Source organism: Micrasema longulum, unplaced genomic scaffold (genome assembly GCF_059751315.1).
Source record: "Micrasema longulum isolate JH-2025_06_02 unplaced genomic scaffold, ASM5975131v1 h1tg000482l, whole genome shotgun sequence".
Lineage (NCBI taxonomy): Eukaryota > Metazoa > Arthropoda > Insecta > Trichoptera > Brachycentridae > Micrasema > Micrasema longulum.
In genome coordinates this window covers 1033912-1047823 of record NW_028277679.1, presented here as the reverse complement: position 1 = coordinate 1047823, position 13912 = coordinate 1033912, and the positions used below count along the sequence as shown (strand labels likewise).

The following is a 13912-nucleotide window of genomic DNA, read 5'->3' as shown; positions in this document are numbered from 1 at the left end:
TAAAATATAGAGATAATACAAAAAAAAATACAAAAAAGAAAATTGAAATGTGAATTAATAAGGTTATTCGGTGCGAAACTTGTCGAGGTCACTAGTGTATTGTACACTAGGGCACTTGTTTATAATGAAGCGGAAAAAGTAAATAAATGAGGCGTGTACTTATTATTCCAGAAGCGTTGTGAAAGTAAATGGGGTTTAGTAATTGGTAATTAGATAACCGGGTAACGGGTGATAGTGATACCTCGGACGATCAGCGCCATTTCCCCGACACGGGAGCTAGTGGCCGACCGCAACAAGATTTTCAGCTACTCTTCTAGTTTCGGCCGAAATCGAAATTTAAACGAATTTAAATAACAAATTACAACAGGGATGGAGAATACCTTAAATAAGGGAATATCGAAGTCTAGGCATTTACAGGGCTTATGACCTGTCATTGGCTGGTTTAAGTGGCTACTTTACACACTGTGTAACATTCACTATTTTGCCTATGTTTAAACATCCATATTTCTTTCATTCTTCCATCTGTCGATTTTAGTGAAGTTAAAGAGCTGAAACCTTTATTGTTCTGAAGAGATTCGTCTGACTGAATTATTTCACATACTAGGCAACGCCTGAAAACAATTTTCCAATTTTGAAACTCCTTGGACCAGTTGGTTTCATTACAATATTTGAATTTGTCCAAATGTTCGTAGACAAAAGACCGGATTTCACCCTCTCGGGAGTCTTTAAGATTAACAAATTACAACGGGGATGGAGAATACCTTAAATAAGGGAATATGGAAGTCTAGGCATTTACAGGGCTTATGACCTGTCATTTCTTTAACTTCACTAAAATCAACATATGTAAGAATTAAACATAGGCAAAATGGTAAATGTTACACGGTGTGTAATGTGGCCACTTAAACCAGCCAATGACAGGTCATAAGCCCTGTAAATGCCTAGACTTCCATATTCCCTTATTTAAGGTATTCTCCATCCCTGTTGTAATGTATTTAAATACTCGTAAGTTAAAAGTTACTTTAGAACGCCCAAAATTAGGCTTTTTAGTATTAAACCTTACGAGTTTATGAAAATAAAAGTTAAATAAAATTTTTCATCAACAACATCTATCGGTTCTATTTTTATTGGACTATGTCCGAGACTTCTGAAATGATAACTAACATAATATAATGTAATAATGTTTACTACTAAACATGAAACTAATTGGCACAAGTGGGGATTTATATCGATAAATGTGTTCTTACGTCGATAATATATCACAAGCTGTAATAATTGCTGGACACAAATCCATCTGCTTTTCTGTTACATCCGGCGTACCCCCCCCCCCCCTTCCCTTGATTCTTATCAATTCTAGGACCCCTAATATTTTATATATTTATTAACGACATTCGGTAATGCTTCCACCATGCTAAATCTGCGCACTTTTTTCTTTTTAAGCCAATCAACAGGCTTAAGTAAGCCCTAATAGATTGGCATTAATGAGTAATACTTAATCTAAACATTCTTAAAATCCACTTAAATTTACAAAATGTATAATTAACAAAAGGTAAAATATGGCATAATCTAGGCGGAAATGGCAAGTGTGACATCGCGAGTCGGGAGAGACACCACCGCCTGCTTGTGCTGTAGGAACACATCGACATTGCCATTTAGTGAGATTTTGTTCACTGCTCTGAGGATCCTCGGCAGAGGGGAAAAGAATACAATGTTAGTTTTATAATTTCCCACAGCAAAGACAGCATCGGTACGCAGGTTACGGTGAGGTACATTTAGGGTTATCTGAGTAAGGATATCATGGGCATCTATACAGTTAGATATCAATTTGTGCAGGAATATCAAATCAGCCAAAATCCCTCTGAATTCTAAACTAAAGATATGAAAGTAATCTAGACGATCATAATAGTTGATTATGATAGTATTTGATACGATTCTAACTCTGTTGAATATATTAAGATATTTATGAAAATAAATTCGATTGAGGACTGTAACCTCCTACAATTGGATTTTTCAATCATTACTTATTAATCATTACTTAATCAACAGCTTACATCTCTGTGGAAAATTCGTATTGACTATTAAAATTATTAAAATTCGTACTACAATTTTAGTTTCTACACATTCTTTTTTTCTACAGGTATGCAATATATGTGAAAACTGTTGTTTTTTACCCAAATAAAAATAAAAAAAAACTATTTGTCGACAATTCTTGATGAAATTCCATTGTAATAGTGTAATAACTTATATATACATATTTTTTAATTTTTTTTATTTAAGAAGGTGAACATGAACAGACAATATAAAATGAAAAATAATGAAACCCACTGAACCGCGAAACCGGCTTGTCAGCAAGTTTCTTATTTTTCCTTTACAAAGAAAAAAGTAATAGAAACATTATTACATAAGAACTGAAAGCATATACGTATTTTTCTTACAAAAATTTATATAGTTGACCGTTAACATAAAATAATAATCAATATACAGCCTTGTTACATATTAGCCATTGAATTATTTTTTTCTGGGCTGGTATTCCAAACGTTCTCGCGGCCGTATTATCTCGTGTATTTACTTACAAAATATACGAGAAAAAACTGTTTTCTCGTGCCACGAGAGTCGTTCAGAATAGCACCCTCCTGCTTAGGAATCTTATTGAAAATTTGAGGAATAATAATAGAAGTTACTAATTAAAAATACTACGTACAAATAAATAAATTATAGATAGGCTACCGCCCTCTGTGTTATGTTGACGGCATTTTATATAACAGCGCTATAAATGTCAATACTACCACTCAATATAAAATATAAAGCTTCATAGTCTACACTCTGGTTATAAATAAATGAAGTACCGTTCTTTGAGAGGTTTTTACCTCGGACAGTAACCGCACCGCGTCTCTGTCCGCCTACTGCGGGTGGCAGGTTGGAGATTTTACCGTCAGGTGGCGCTAGCATATCATATTACTCGTATACAGACTAGTTATACATTGCCGCTAAAATACAAGCAATATAACTTTATTAGGTATATTATTTTTTTATTTAATATCTACTAGAAAGACTAAATACATGTTTTTGGTGCACACGGAATATTTTATTACAAAAACGAACATCTATAAATAGTAGGTATTTAGTTAAATGTATGTATTCTGCGCTGAGGCTGCTAACAGTGGAGAGAATGGTGCTGTACCTACCTTTACCTATGGGTACTCTATAGAGTAGAAGAAGAGTAGGAATGGCGGCGTGAGAAGGTGGAACAATACAATGCCTGGCGCCGCTGCCGCCGCCAGCACCGACTTATCGTGACAAATCTAGGTGCACTTTCCTCTTAGTTAGATTAGCGGGAGAAAACTACTACGTTCTATCTAAACTGTAGCAGTCTCAGTCTGCAGTCGGCAATAGGCGGTCTGCAGTCCGTAGTCTGCTGTCTGCAGCTCCGTGCGGAGGCGGTAGTAATGTTCTCGTTCTGTCCGCAGAGGCTGGCGCTGCTGACGCTGCTGGGGGCGCTGTGCCCCGCGGGGCCGGCCAGCAGCCACGGCCGCCTGCTGGAGCCCCCGTCGCGGGCCTCCGCCTGGCGCTTCGGCTTCCCCACGCCGCACAACTACAACGACCACGAGCTCTACTGCGGCGGCGTGACGCGCCAGTGGCGCAAGAACGGGGGCCACTGCGGCGTGTGCGGCGACGCCTGGGACCAGAAGGAGCCGCGCCCCCACGAGTACGGCGGGCGCTTCGGCCTGGGGCTCGTCGTGCGGCGCTACGCCCCCGGCGCCGTCCTGCCCACGCGCGTGCAGCTCACGACCAACCACGGGGGCTACTTCGAGTTCCGGCTGTGCCCCTCGCTGGAGAACACCACGCAGGAGTGCCTGGACCGCCACCTTCTGCTGCCCGCGGCCGGCGGCGAGCCGCGCGAGTACCCTCGCGACGGCAACCGCGTGTACGAGGGCGCCTACCGCCTGCCCGAGGGGCTGCGCTGCGAGCACTGCGTCCTGCAGTGGCGCTACGTGGCCGCCAACAGCTGGGGCGTGTGTCCCAACGGCACGGGGGCCGTGGGCTGCGGCCACCAGGAGGAGTTCCGCGCCTGCGCGGACGTGGCCATCGCGCCCCCGCGGCCCCTGTACGTGGCGCCCACCAGGCGGCCCGCCCCCGGCACCCGCGCCCCGACCGACGCGACCCCGGCCGCCGACGCGGAGGCCCCGGCCGCGACTCCGGCGGCCGGCGGGCCCCCGGAGGTGACCGCCGAGCCCCCGGCGCCTCCGCGCGCGGCCGGCGCCCTGGCCGCCGGCGGCACGCTGCTGGGCATGCTGGCCTTCCTAGCGCTGGTCTACCTGTTCTACTACCGCGGAGACGGCATCAAGAAGCTGCTGAGGGCGCGCGGCCAGCGCGGGCCCCCGCCCGCCCCCTCCCCGCCCCGGGCGCCGCCGCAGCGCCCCCCGCGCCCCCGGAAGGACACGGCCCCGGCCGCGCCCAGCCGCCCCACCCCCGCCGCCGCGGATAGTGCCTCGGAACCCGGTTTCGAGACTATCAGACTTAACGAACACCGAATCTAATGACGTCTTCCCGGAGAAGACTGGACTAGTTGACTCGACCGAGGGACGCGACGTGCACCCCAGTCCTAGTTGGAATTCTGTATCTCTATGTCATAAATAAATAATAAATAAAATAAATAAACAGTTACGGCGGCTAATAACATAAAGTGACGCGTTACTGGTAGTGGGGCAAAAAGTGACTGTGTTCAGCACCCGGTGTTCCTCTAAGTGTTGCTATGTATGTTAACTGTTCAAATTATCTTTAGAAATAACAATATGTTTTTGAGACATCAATTCTGTAAATTTATGAAAAAAATATTGCGTTTTAGAAAATGTTTTCTGCAGATTATGGTGAATTTAATGTTCAAATAAATAAAATGAAATAATTTTATTACATTCTGTTAATTGACGATGGGTACCTACTACCTACCTATGTCTATATATGATGTGAATCGTAATTAATTAATATCAACAAATAGTTTTTTTTTTTTACGTAGGGTTTTAAGTAGTTTTACGCTATTGTAATTGATCATGCAATAGGTAATAACAAATATTGAAATAATTATCTCTTATAGTCCTTAAAATATAGCTTGATTAGAATGACAGCTGTCAAACTAATTTCATTAGTGATGGGAAATTACTGATCACTGATCAAATCGATTTTATCAGTTATTTCATGAAATCATGAAACTCTGTTTCCGAAAATTGATATAAAAAACGCAAAAACAAGCCTATTATAATGTGTTTAACACAATTATTCATTGATTAATTGATTTGGTGTTTATTTTGTAGAACTCCATATTTAAACTTATAATTAGAAATCAAACACTGATTTGAGTCTACTGAACACTTTGTTTTTTTTTTTTTACAAATATAAACATATAAAAATTATACATATAAAAAAATAAACATACAATTATTCACCAAAAAATGAGACATTTACACTTTTTTCATGGACAACATCAAATGAATTGTTTTTTACTCTATCAAGTTTCATTGATCAATTTGTCCATCTCTAACGTTTTTGCAAAATGATGTAACCTTGTAAGAACGTCGTTAATAATTAGGTTTATTTTAGTTTTCTTTTAGTTTTTAGCTGATTTTATACATTAATGTTGATTTATGTTTCAAGCATTGTAATAAAAAAATAAATTAACACGCCAGATACAAATAATGATTTTTCGTGTGTCAATATAAATAACCCCTTTGACTTTACTACAAAGTTATGTCGTCACTTTTTCTGACAACTGTCATTCTAATCATGTTACATTTTAAGGACTATAGGAAGACCAATTAGTTTTTTTTTTTTAATTTGAGAAGGTGTTCAGCTCTCCGCTACAAACGCAAGCTTCTTGGAGTCTTATTGACAATAATAATATTTAGTCTTTCATACTTAGCCTCTATTCATAATATATAGCCTCTTCTTGAACAAAAAGAAAAAACAAAGAAAAAAAATACTAAAGCTCCTATACATATAAAACAAACACCACATTTCACACACGTCACTCCATAAGCCACACTCCTTATTCACAACAATCACAACTCACAACTATGGAGATATTAAGACAAATAGAGTCACGTGACATACATATTCTCGTCACATTTTGTTGTCCTGTTCAGAAATTGTATTACATATTGTGTTGTGTACGTAATTGGTGTTGTGTTAGGTTTACGTTTTTATGTAATAATATCACTATATTATACCAATATAGCACTGTGTGCACAACAATAAACATAAATAAATTTAAAAAATAAAAGTATCTAAGCGTTGCGATACTTTAAAGAAAACACACCCTTAAAAAGAGTGGTGGAGATAAACTCTTACTTCTTTACTTATTTTTGACAATAATAGGATTTATTGGGGTGTCGAGTTATTATAGGGTGTCCAATTACTATAGCATCCCCCTATGTAGCTTTGTTTAAAAACCTCTAATAAAGTAAAGATTATGAAAATTAATGTGAAAATATGACATGTACTATTTTGTATAAAATAAATAATACACTGACACTCCGGAACTTGCCTGAGGGCCAGTGGAGTGGCTACATCCACAATAAAAAAGGAAATGATATTGAATGTATCTATTGTATAAACATTTTTTCAGTAAGCTTTGTATTATATTATATATTGGAGATCAAGTAAATAAATAAAAAAAAATTAAAGCTAAAATTAAACCACTTTCCTTTTGACAATAACCTACTTATCGACGGTGGAAAGGCAAAACTTACTAAGCGACAAGTAGCAAACTTTACAAAAGAGCCAATTAGAGTTTTTTATATTTTTTTATTTCTTTTTTTAAAAAAATCTAAAATTTCGTAATATAATGGAAAGAAATAATGGAAAAGTTCTAATGCTTAGGTCTCAAATATGTTATAAGCAACAATTATGGAGAACAGGAAACCAAAATTCAACATTTTTTTTTTGCACCACAACAGGCCAGGAGGCCTAATTACAGTGGTGAATTACATCACAGAGCACCCAGGCTTGAGAAAAATCACATTAAATTTTTGTGTTCTCACCGGGAATCGAACTCGGAACCTTCCGTGCGTGAATCAATCGTCTTGACCACTACACCACGGAGGCTGCCAATGACCTAAACAGACTACAAAGACAGCAAAATAAAATATTTACGTTACTATCTATATGACCTTCCTTATTTAACAGCAACTAAAGAACTATTTAAATAAACTAAACAATTAAATGTATCTCAACGTCTTCAGCTAGAATCCTCGAAATTAATTTATAGATTAGCCACTGATGTAATTGTAGACAAAGAACTAAAACTTGAGAAAAATTGTCGTTAACACGGACTCAATACGAGAATGTCGGAACAATATCACAAGCAACAACTAAAACGAGGCAAGGACAGTCGAGACTAATAAACCAGGGACAGAACTACCAGACAAATCCGAACAAAAGACTCAGACAACATTTACAAACGATGTTGAAAAATATTATCGTTGGCACCATTTTGATAAATGAATGCAATCCGTAATGGTTTTATAAATTAATTACGGATAAAAATCGCATATTTTAATTATTTAAATAATGTAGGTACCACGCCAGTATGACAAGTAGTATATATGAGTTTTTTTTTAATAAAAAAAGCAAAAAACTCCGATTGGTCTGTGAAGTTGCTTTTTGCCTTTCCACCGTCGATATGTATACAGGTGTTCATTAAACCCTGCCGCATCCGAAACCACGATGATCAGTATGAGCAAGAAGACATTGGCACATTAAAATATTTTTTTAGAACGAATAAAATTTAAAAAATATATATTTAAAATAAGCAAATGGTTGCTTACTTCTGCAGGGGAGTAACGAGGAGGGGGAAGGAGTGAGTCTGATACTGCGCCGCGCTCTCCTCACTTCTCTCCTGCAGAAGTAAGCAACCATTTGTTCTTTTTAGTATTTTTTTTTAATATGCATGCCCATACTGATCATCGTGGTTTTGGATGTGACAGGGTTTAAAGAACACCCTGTATATGGTACCTACGAACAATATTTTCGGACAGTCGGTTGGTTTTAAGACAGTCGATAGCTGATCAGACTAAGTTATTTTATTTGATCCATTGAAATGTATCACCACTATGTCAGGAAGTACTTAACTATATTGAAAAAAAACCCAACCAGCTACTATAACTTTACCTGATATTTCAGTATTGTACATTACATTGTATGTGTGTATTTTGTTCAAATAAACGTATCCCAGTTCCCAGTACAAAAAATAAAAATGTGAGTGATTGTTTCATTTTATTTAATATTTAGAAATGAACGGATGTCAATTTTTATGTATTTGGAAATTATAATGCCATCTCATGAGAATTTACATGATCTACATTTTTGACTGTATTTTGCCAGATTATTGGAAAAGAAAAAAATGCATACAGGGGATAAAAGAAAGATGTCAGTTAAATACTGGACTCAAGTCCAGGATGAACGTCACTTTGATATCTGGCGAATTTTTGTCAGAGTGCTCTTTGTCAGTGTTTTGAATTATGTGCTCGGATCTTGATAATCACAATATTTGACAGCGATAGTGAATATTTGATATAATTGACAAAAGTATGGAGTCACCTGCAATTGTAGAAACTACTGATGATCATGTGTATTTGATAAAAATTCTAAAAAAAAACCCAAGTACCGACGAATGACAGATGTTTGAAAACGATTAAATCTTCAGACTGGGGATGATTGCCGTTGAATAAGGCTGAAGTGCTTTCAAAATGTTCCAGAATCAGCGAGGAAACAATTCATTAAAGAATTTAATTTACTGAAATATGTGAATGAACAAAATATATTCTAATGTGCATTTATTAAATTGACGAAGGAGCAAGCGCAAAGAAGATCTTGAGAAGGAAATTTCTCAATGTTTCCCCTCATTCGTAACAATTATTTTTCTAGTATTTTTATTATTCCATTATTCATTATTAAAGTACAGTAAACATATTACGATAAGTATATGTGTTTTAATTTACACCTTAACGAAACTACCAATGTAACATTTACTAGATATTGAAGATTGACATCTATTCTCAATCTCCTGATTACTACTGACATCCACCCTTTATGTTTTGTATATTGGAGACTGGAGTTAAATTAGACAAAGTTCTGTTTTGGATGATAATATATATTGTACTAGGGGACTTTACGCTTCGTCAAATATTTCGGAGTAAAAATGACGGATAATTCGGGCGAGTTTACGTGCACGAAAAGCACGAAATTTGTGCCACTCGACCCGCGGGGCTCCTCCTCGTGTCAACTATCATCGTAATTAGGGAACCGGTTCATGGAATCATTTGCACTGCATCCGCGGACCTTCGTAATATACACATTATATCGTAATACAGAGACGTCGGCGTCGGTGGGTAGCTACTTCGTATCTTATATAGTCAGTGGGGTCAGATGGGGAACAGCGAAACAAAAAAGTTTAATTTCATTTTAGAATAATCCATGTTCATTTAATGATCACTTTTCTTACAGTAAATCAATATGTTATTATTTATCTCGACTGACAAGACACAATAGAAAGCATAACATAAACAGACTACAAAGACAGATAAATTAACTATTTAAGTTAGTATACTACCTCCCTTATCTAACAGCAACTACAGAACTTTTTGGTAAGGTATCAAAAATAAAATACTTTTATTAGATTGAATTCTACTTTTATTTTTGAAATACGCGAGAGTTTATAATGTAATGCGTTTCGTCTTGTTAAGACATTATCAAAGTAACTTAAATATTTACAAAGTTTCTCGTATACTAACCAGGAAGCAGAGTGTAATGCTCTGGCAAAGAGTAACTAGTCAGCACCATACGAAGGAACTGATGAACAAGTACTAGCAAAGTTTTGCTTTTGAATTAATAAAACTCAGCCGAAATCAAGTGAGGTATATCACTAAAGCCCTCACAGGGCACTGCAGATTGAACAAACACTTTGCTAGACTTATATATGTAGGTTCTGCAGTGCAGATGAGGAAACACCTATCCACATTCTTTGTTAATTCAATTCTTTACATCATAAAAGGAGCCTCATCCTCGGGGGACCACCGGTTAAACCTGAGGATGTTAAAGAGCTCACCCCCTACCTAATAGCCCGATCTGGGCTTGGTGTGGGAGATTTAGCAATATGTAAACTCTCGCCTTCTAAACCAGTAGCCAGGCTATTTATAGACCCGTGCTTGAGGGCGAGAACAATTCACGGGGACCCATCACAATAGATTCCTACAGGTCGCAGTGACGTCAGGCGTTTGCACAGCACTGACCCCTACCAGTAAGAATAAGAATAATAAGAATATATACCAACAAGAATTGTTTATGGGGGGGGGGGTATTTTACAAGTTTTGAGGATTTGTGTGCCCCAAACAAAGCGAAACGCGTCACATTATACACTCTTGTAGATTTAAAAATTAGCATTTTATTTTGGATACCATATTAAATTTTAATATGGAATTCTACCAATTATCTGCTTACGCAATAAATAAACTAGAGAACTTTTTAAACAAACTAAACAATTCAATGCAATTGAACTTTTTCAACTAGAATCCTTAAAATGCATTCATTAATTACCCACTGATGTAATTGTAGACTTAAGAACTAAAACTTTTGAAAAATTGTAGTAAATAAAGACTGTGTGGACGTGGGTGTAGTGCCTACCATACTAACAACAAAATAATATGTCTATAGTCATTTCAAGTTTGAAATAAATTCAAACGGAGACATGAATCAGCGATGTTTTTATCTTGTTAAATGATCACGATAAATCGAATTGTTTAAATTAATATTGTTTAGTATTTCCCCTTAGCAGAGGTCGAAATGACGGATCCACAATCCCCATTGTAATGGATTGATGATATGATATTATATAATTTACCAAAAACTATCTAAGATACCCACAAACGTCGCGTTGTTTTCGATGTATTTAAAAAAAAAATAATAATATTAAACTATAAATTAGGTAATAACCCCAATAAAATATAAATAAATGCGGGAATGAGAACACTCAGACATCGAAAAATATTTAAACTGACTTTTTTTCAAGTAACACAACAGACCATACATACAACTTTAGTCCGCGTGTGTCGGAAATATAACATATACCGAAGAAATAACAAAATCGAAATATTTCATGATACTCTCCCAACTTTTGCGAATAATCTCTAACGAATAAATCTTAGTTTACAAGTCCACACGCGCAACATATTTTGTATTGTATTGTATTATACTTATAAGAAATAAAAATTAAAAAATTTTAAAAAAGACATTATAGGTCTCCTTAAATCCTCTTCCTCTCATTTACTTTATCTACCCATCCTCAACCTTCTTGCAGGGCTTCTATTTTTTCTTTCATGCTATATTTTTTTTTCCTTACTACATAATATTTTACATGTTCTACCATTATATTTATATACATTGATTAAACTCTTTACGACTACTGACTGGGCATTGATCAAATTCTATTTCCTAGGCCCCGATTACAATGGGAAGTTAACATTTATCTTTAATTTTATCTACAAAGTAAAATTAAGTTTTCTGTGTGAAAAGCAGAATATGCCTACATTTTTTTCTTTTAAACATGTTCAACTATAGATTACCGGCGAAGATTCTTTAAATGATCATGCAAACATAATAATTGCCCAATATAGGATAGGACATACAATGTCAAATACTTAGGAGTTATTATTGATATAAATTTAAAGTGGAAACAGCAGATTGAAAATATTACTAACAAACTTAAAAGACTAACGTATATATTCAAAACAATTCGAAATATAATTAATGTACAGCAACTTTTAAAGATTTATTTTGCATTGTGTCAATCAATTTTGGAGTTCCGTATAATCGGCTGGGGTGGTGCGAGTGACACAGTTTTAAATAGTGTATTTGTTGCACAAAAATCCATAATTAAAATAATACTCAGAGTCCCGATACAGACATCTACTGAAGAAATATTCCACAAATCTCAACTTATGACACCAAAACAATTATACGCTAAAACAATACTCACTTACAGATTAAAAAACTACTCTTACTCAAATGAAAGACATAACCCCTACAATACATTACATACAAATAATAAAATCACTAGATCCTCAACACAAAGACAACTTTAACAAATAAAAACTTATACAACTTTCGGACAAAGGGATTTTGAGTATTATTCCATTAAAATCTATAACCTACTTCCACTGTCTATTAAAACAATTAGTAACGAGAAAATGTTTAAAAAGGCTATAAAAAAATGGATAGCGGATCTCGGTATAAGTTAAATGGATTGTCTCATTCGCCCAAACCAATATTGAATCAACTGCTCCACAAGTGTACTTATGTTAGGTTTTTATTATTTTCATTGTGCGTTTTGTAATATAAATAATATAGATGTACATACGAGTATAAACCTAGTTTTTAAAACTGTGAATATTTTGTTAATTATCTCTGTTTACTAAGTCTTCTTTGTTTATTCTCTAATGTAAAAACATTTAGAAAAAGTATATTGTTTAGTGTCCTCGGCAAGGGTAACCCCAGTGAGGACACATTATTTTTATTATTAATTATAGTTTGCAAGAGAAAAATATGAATAAATAAATAAATATACTCATTTCCGTACACAAATATCGGTTTTTCTTTATAGGCACTCGAAGACAACTCTGTTAACTTTCCATTGTATGTAATCGGGGCCCTGAAGCATGTTATTCCAGTAAAATTTTACAAAACATTTTTTATTTGAAGTTTGTATAAAACATATTTTTGTGCTCTCTACAGACAGGTGATATTATTAGGAACAAGTATAATTAGAAGCTATCTTAATTATTATTTACGTAACGTGTTATCTTGTGCCTACGGTGCGTACTTAGTATGAAATGCGGCCAGAGTTGGAGTTACATTTATTGGCAAAATCGTCAATAAATCTCTTCTCGATGTCCCTCGGTGAATAAGGAGTGGAAATGAATTGTTAAAGATGTGAAAAATTCAACATTCCGAGAAATATTTAGAATAATAATATCAGCAATAATGTAATAACTTTTGTGTGGCTGTGATGTCACACTAGTCGACATAGACATAGAATTAAGAATATTCCAGAAACCGCATACGCACATCAAACCGAAGGTTGCTCAACTACTCATAAATGAGTAGGTTTACGTTTTGACCCATTAGTTTCTTTGTAGACGTCGCTCAGTACGCAACTCCTGATTTGAATTCAACTATGCCGTGTTGTGTCCTTTTAAAGTGTAGAAATACTGCTAGCATCTTAAAGAAACAAGATGCAATCACATTTCATGTGTAATTAGCAAATGAATGTGTATATAACAAATGCATTACTTGAAAATTGAATTATTTTTTCCATCCGTCAGATTTTCGAAGAAACAAAATGGAAATTTCGTTAGTGTTGCCAGGGTAGTAATTATATTTAACCTACTTTGCTCATCTAATGAAAGAATTAATGAAAATTGTATCTCGGAATAAACCACTCTGTGGTGGACATTTGACCGACATTATCTTCAAAACATCAAATATTATTTAACATGATATAAAAATATCTGTTTTATGAAAAATAAAATTCGTTTTATATTTTAAGTTTAAAGTTCATTAATTCAATTACTATTATTAAATGACCCTTTACTTATCTACTTTGTTGTGTCAATCAATATTTCCGCGTCCACAATAAAATTTTAGAGAAATTAACAGATTACTTTTTTTTACCTTACATTTGTGTTATGATTTTTTTTCCCATCAAGCAACATTACGCTGCGACCTCACGAATGCGCGCGGCGAAAGTAGGGCATAGTGGGGGAACTATTGGACACAGTCCGATGTATTCAAATATAATTCTAAGCTCCTTCTGGACTATTCTTAATTCTATGTCTTTATATATATAATTCCTCTGTACGTGTGATGT

The 13912-nt window shown here is 36.1% G+C and overlaps 1 protein-coding gene across 1 annotated transcript in view; it reads left to right on the top strand.

The window, feature by feature from the left end:
* LOC148281252 (uncharacterized) overlaps positions 1 to 5007 on the top strand; it is a 45524-nt gene extending 40517 nt beyond the window's left edge. The window contains exons 2-3 of the mRNA XM_088227000.1: positions 3465 to 4127; positions 4218 to 5007. Coding sequence (XP_088083126.1) covers positions 3465 to 4127; positions 4218 to 4535 — 981 coding nt within the window. The 3' untranslated portion in view covers positions 4536 to 5007. The remainder of the gene's footprint in view (positions 1 to 3464; positions 4128 to 4217) is intronic.
* Positions 5008 to 13912: the final 8905 nt, after the last annotated feature.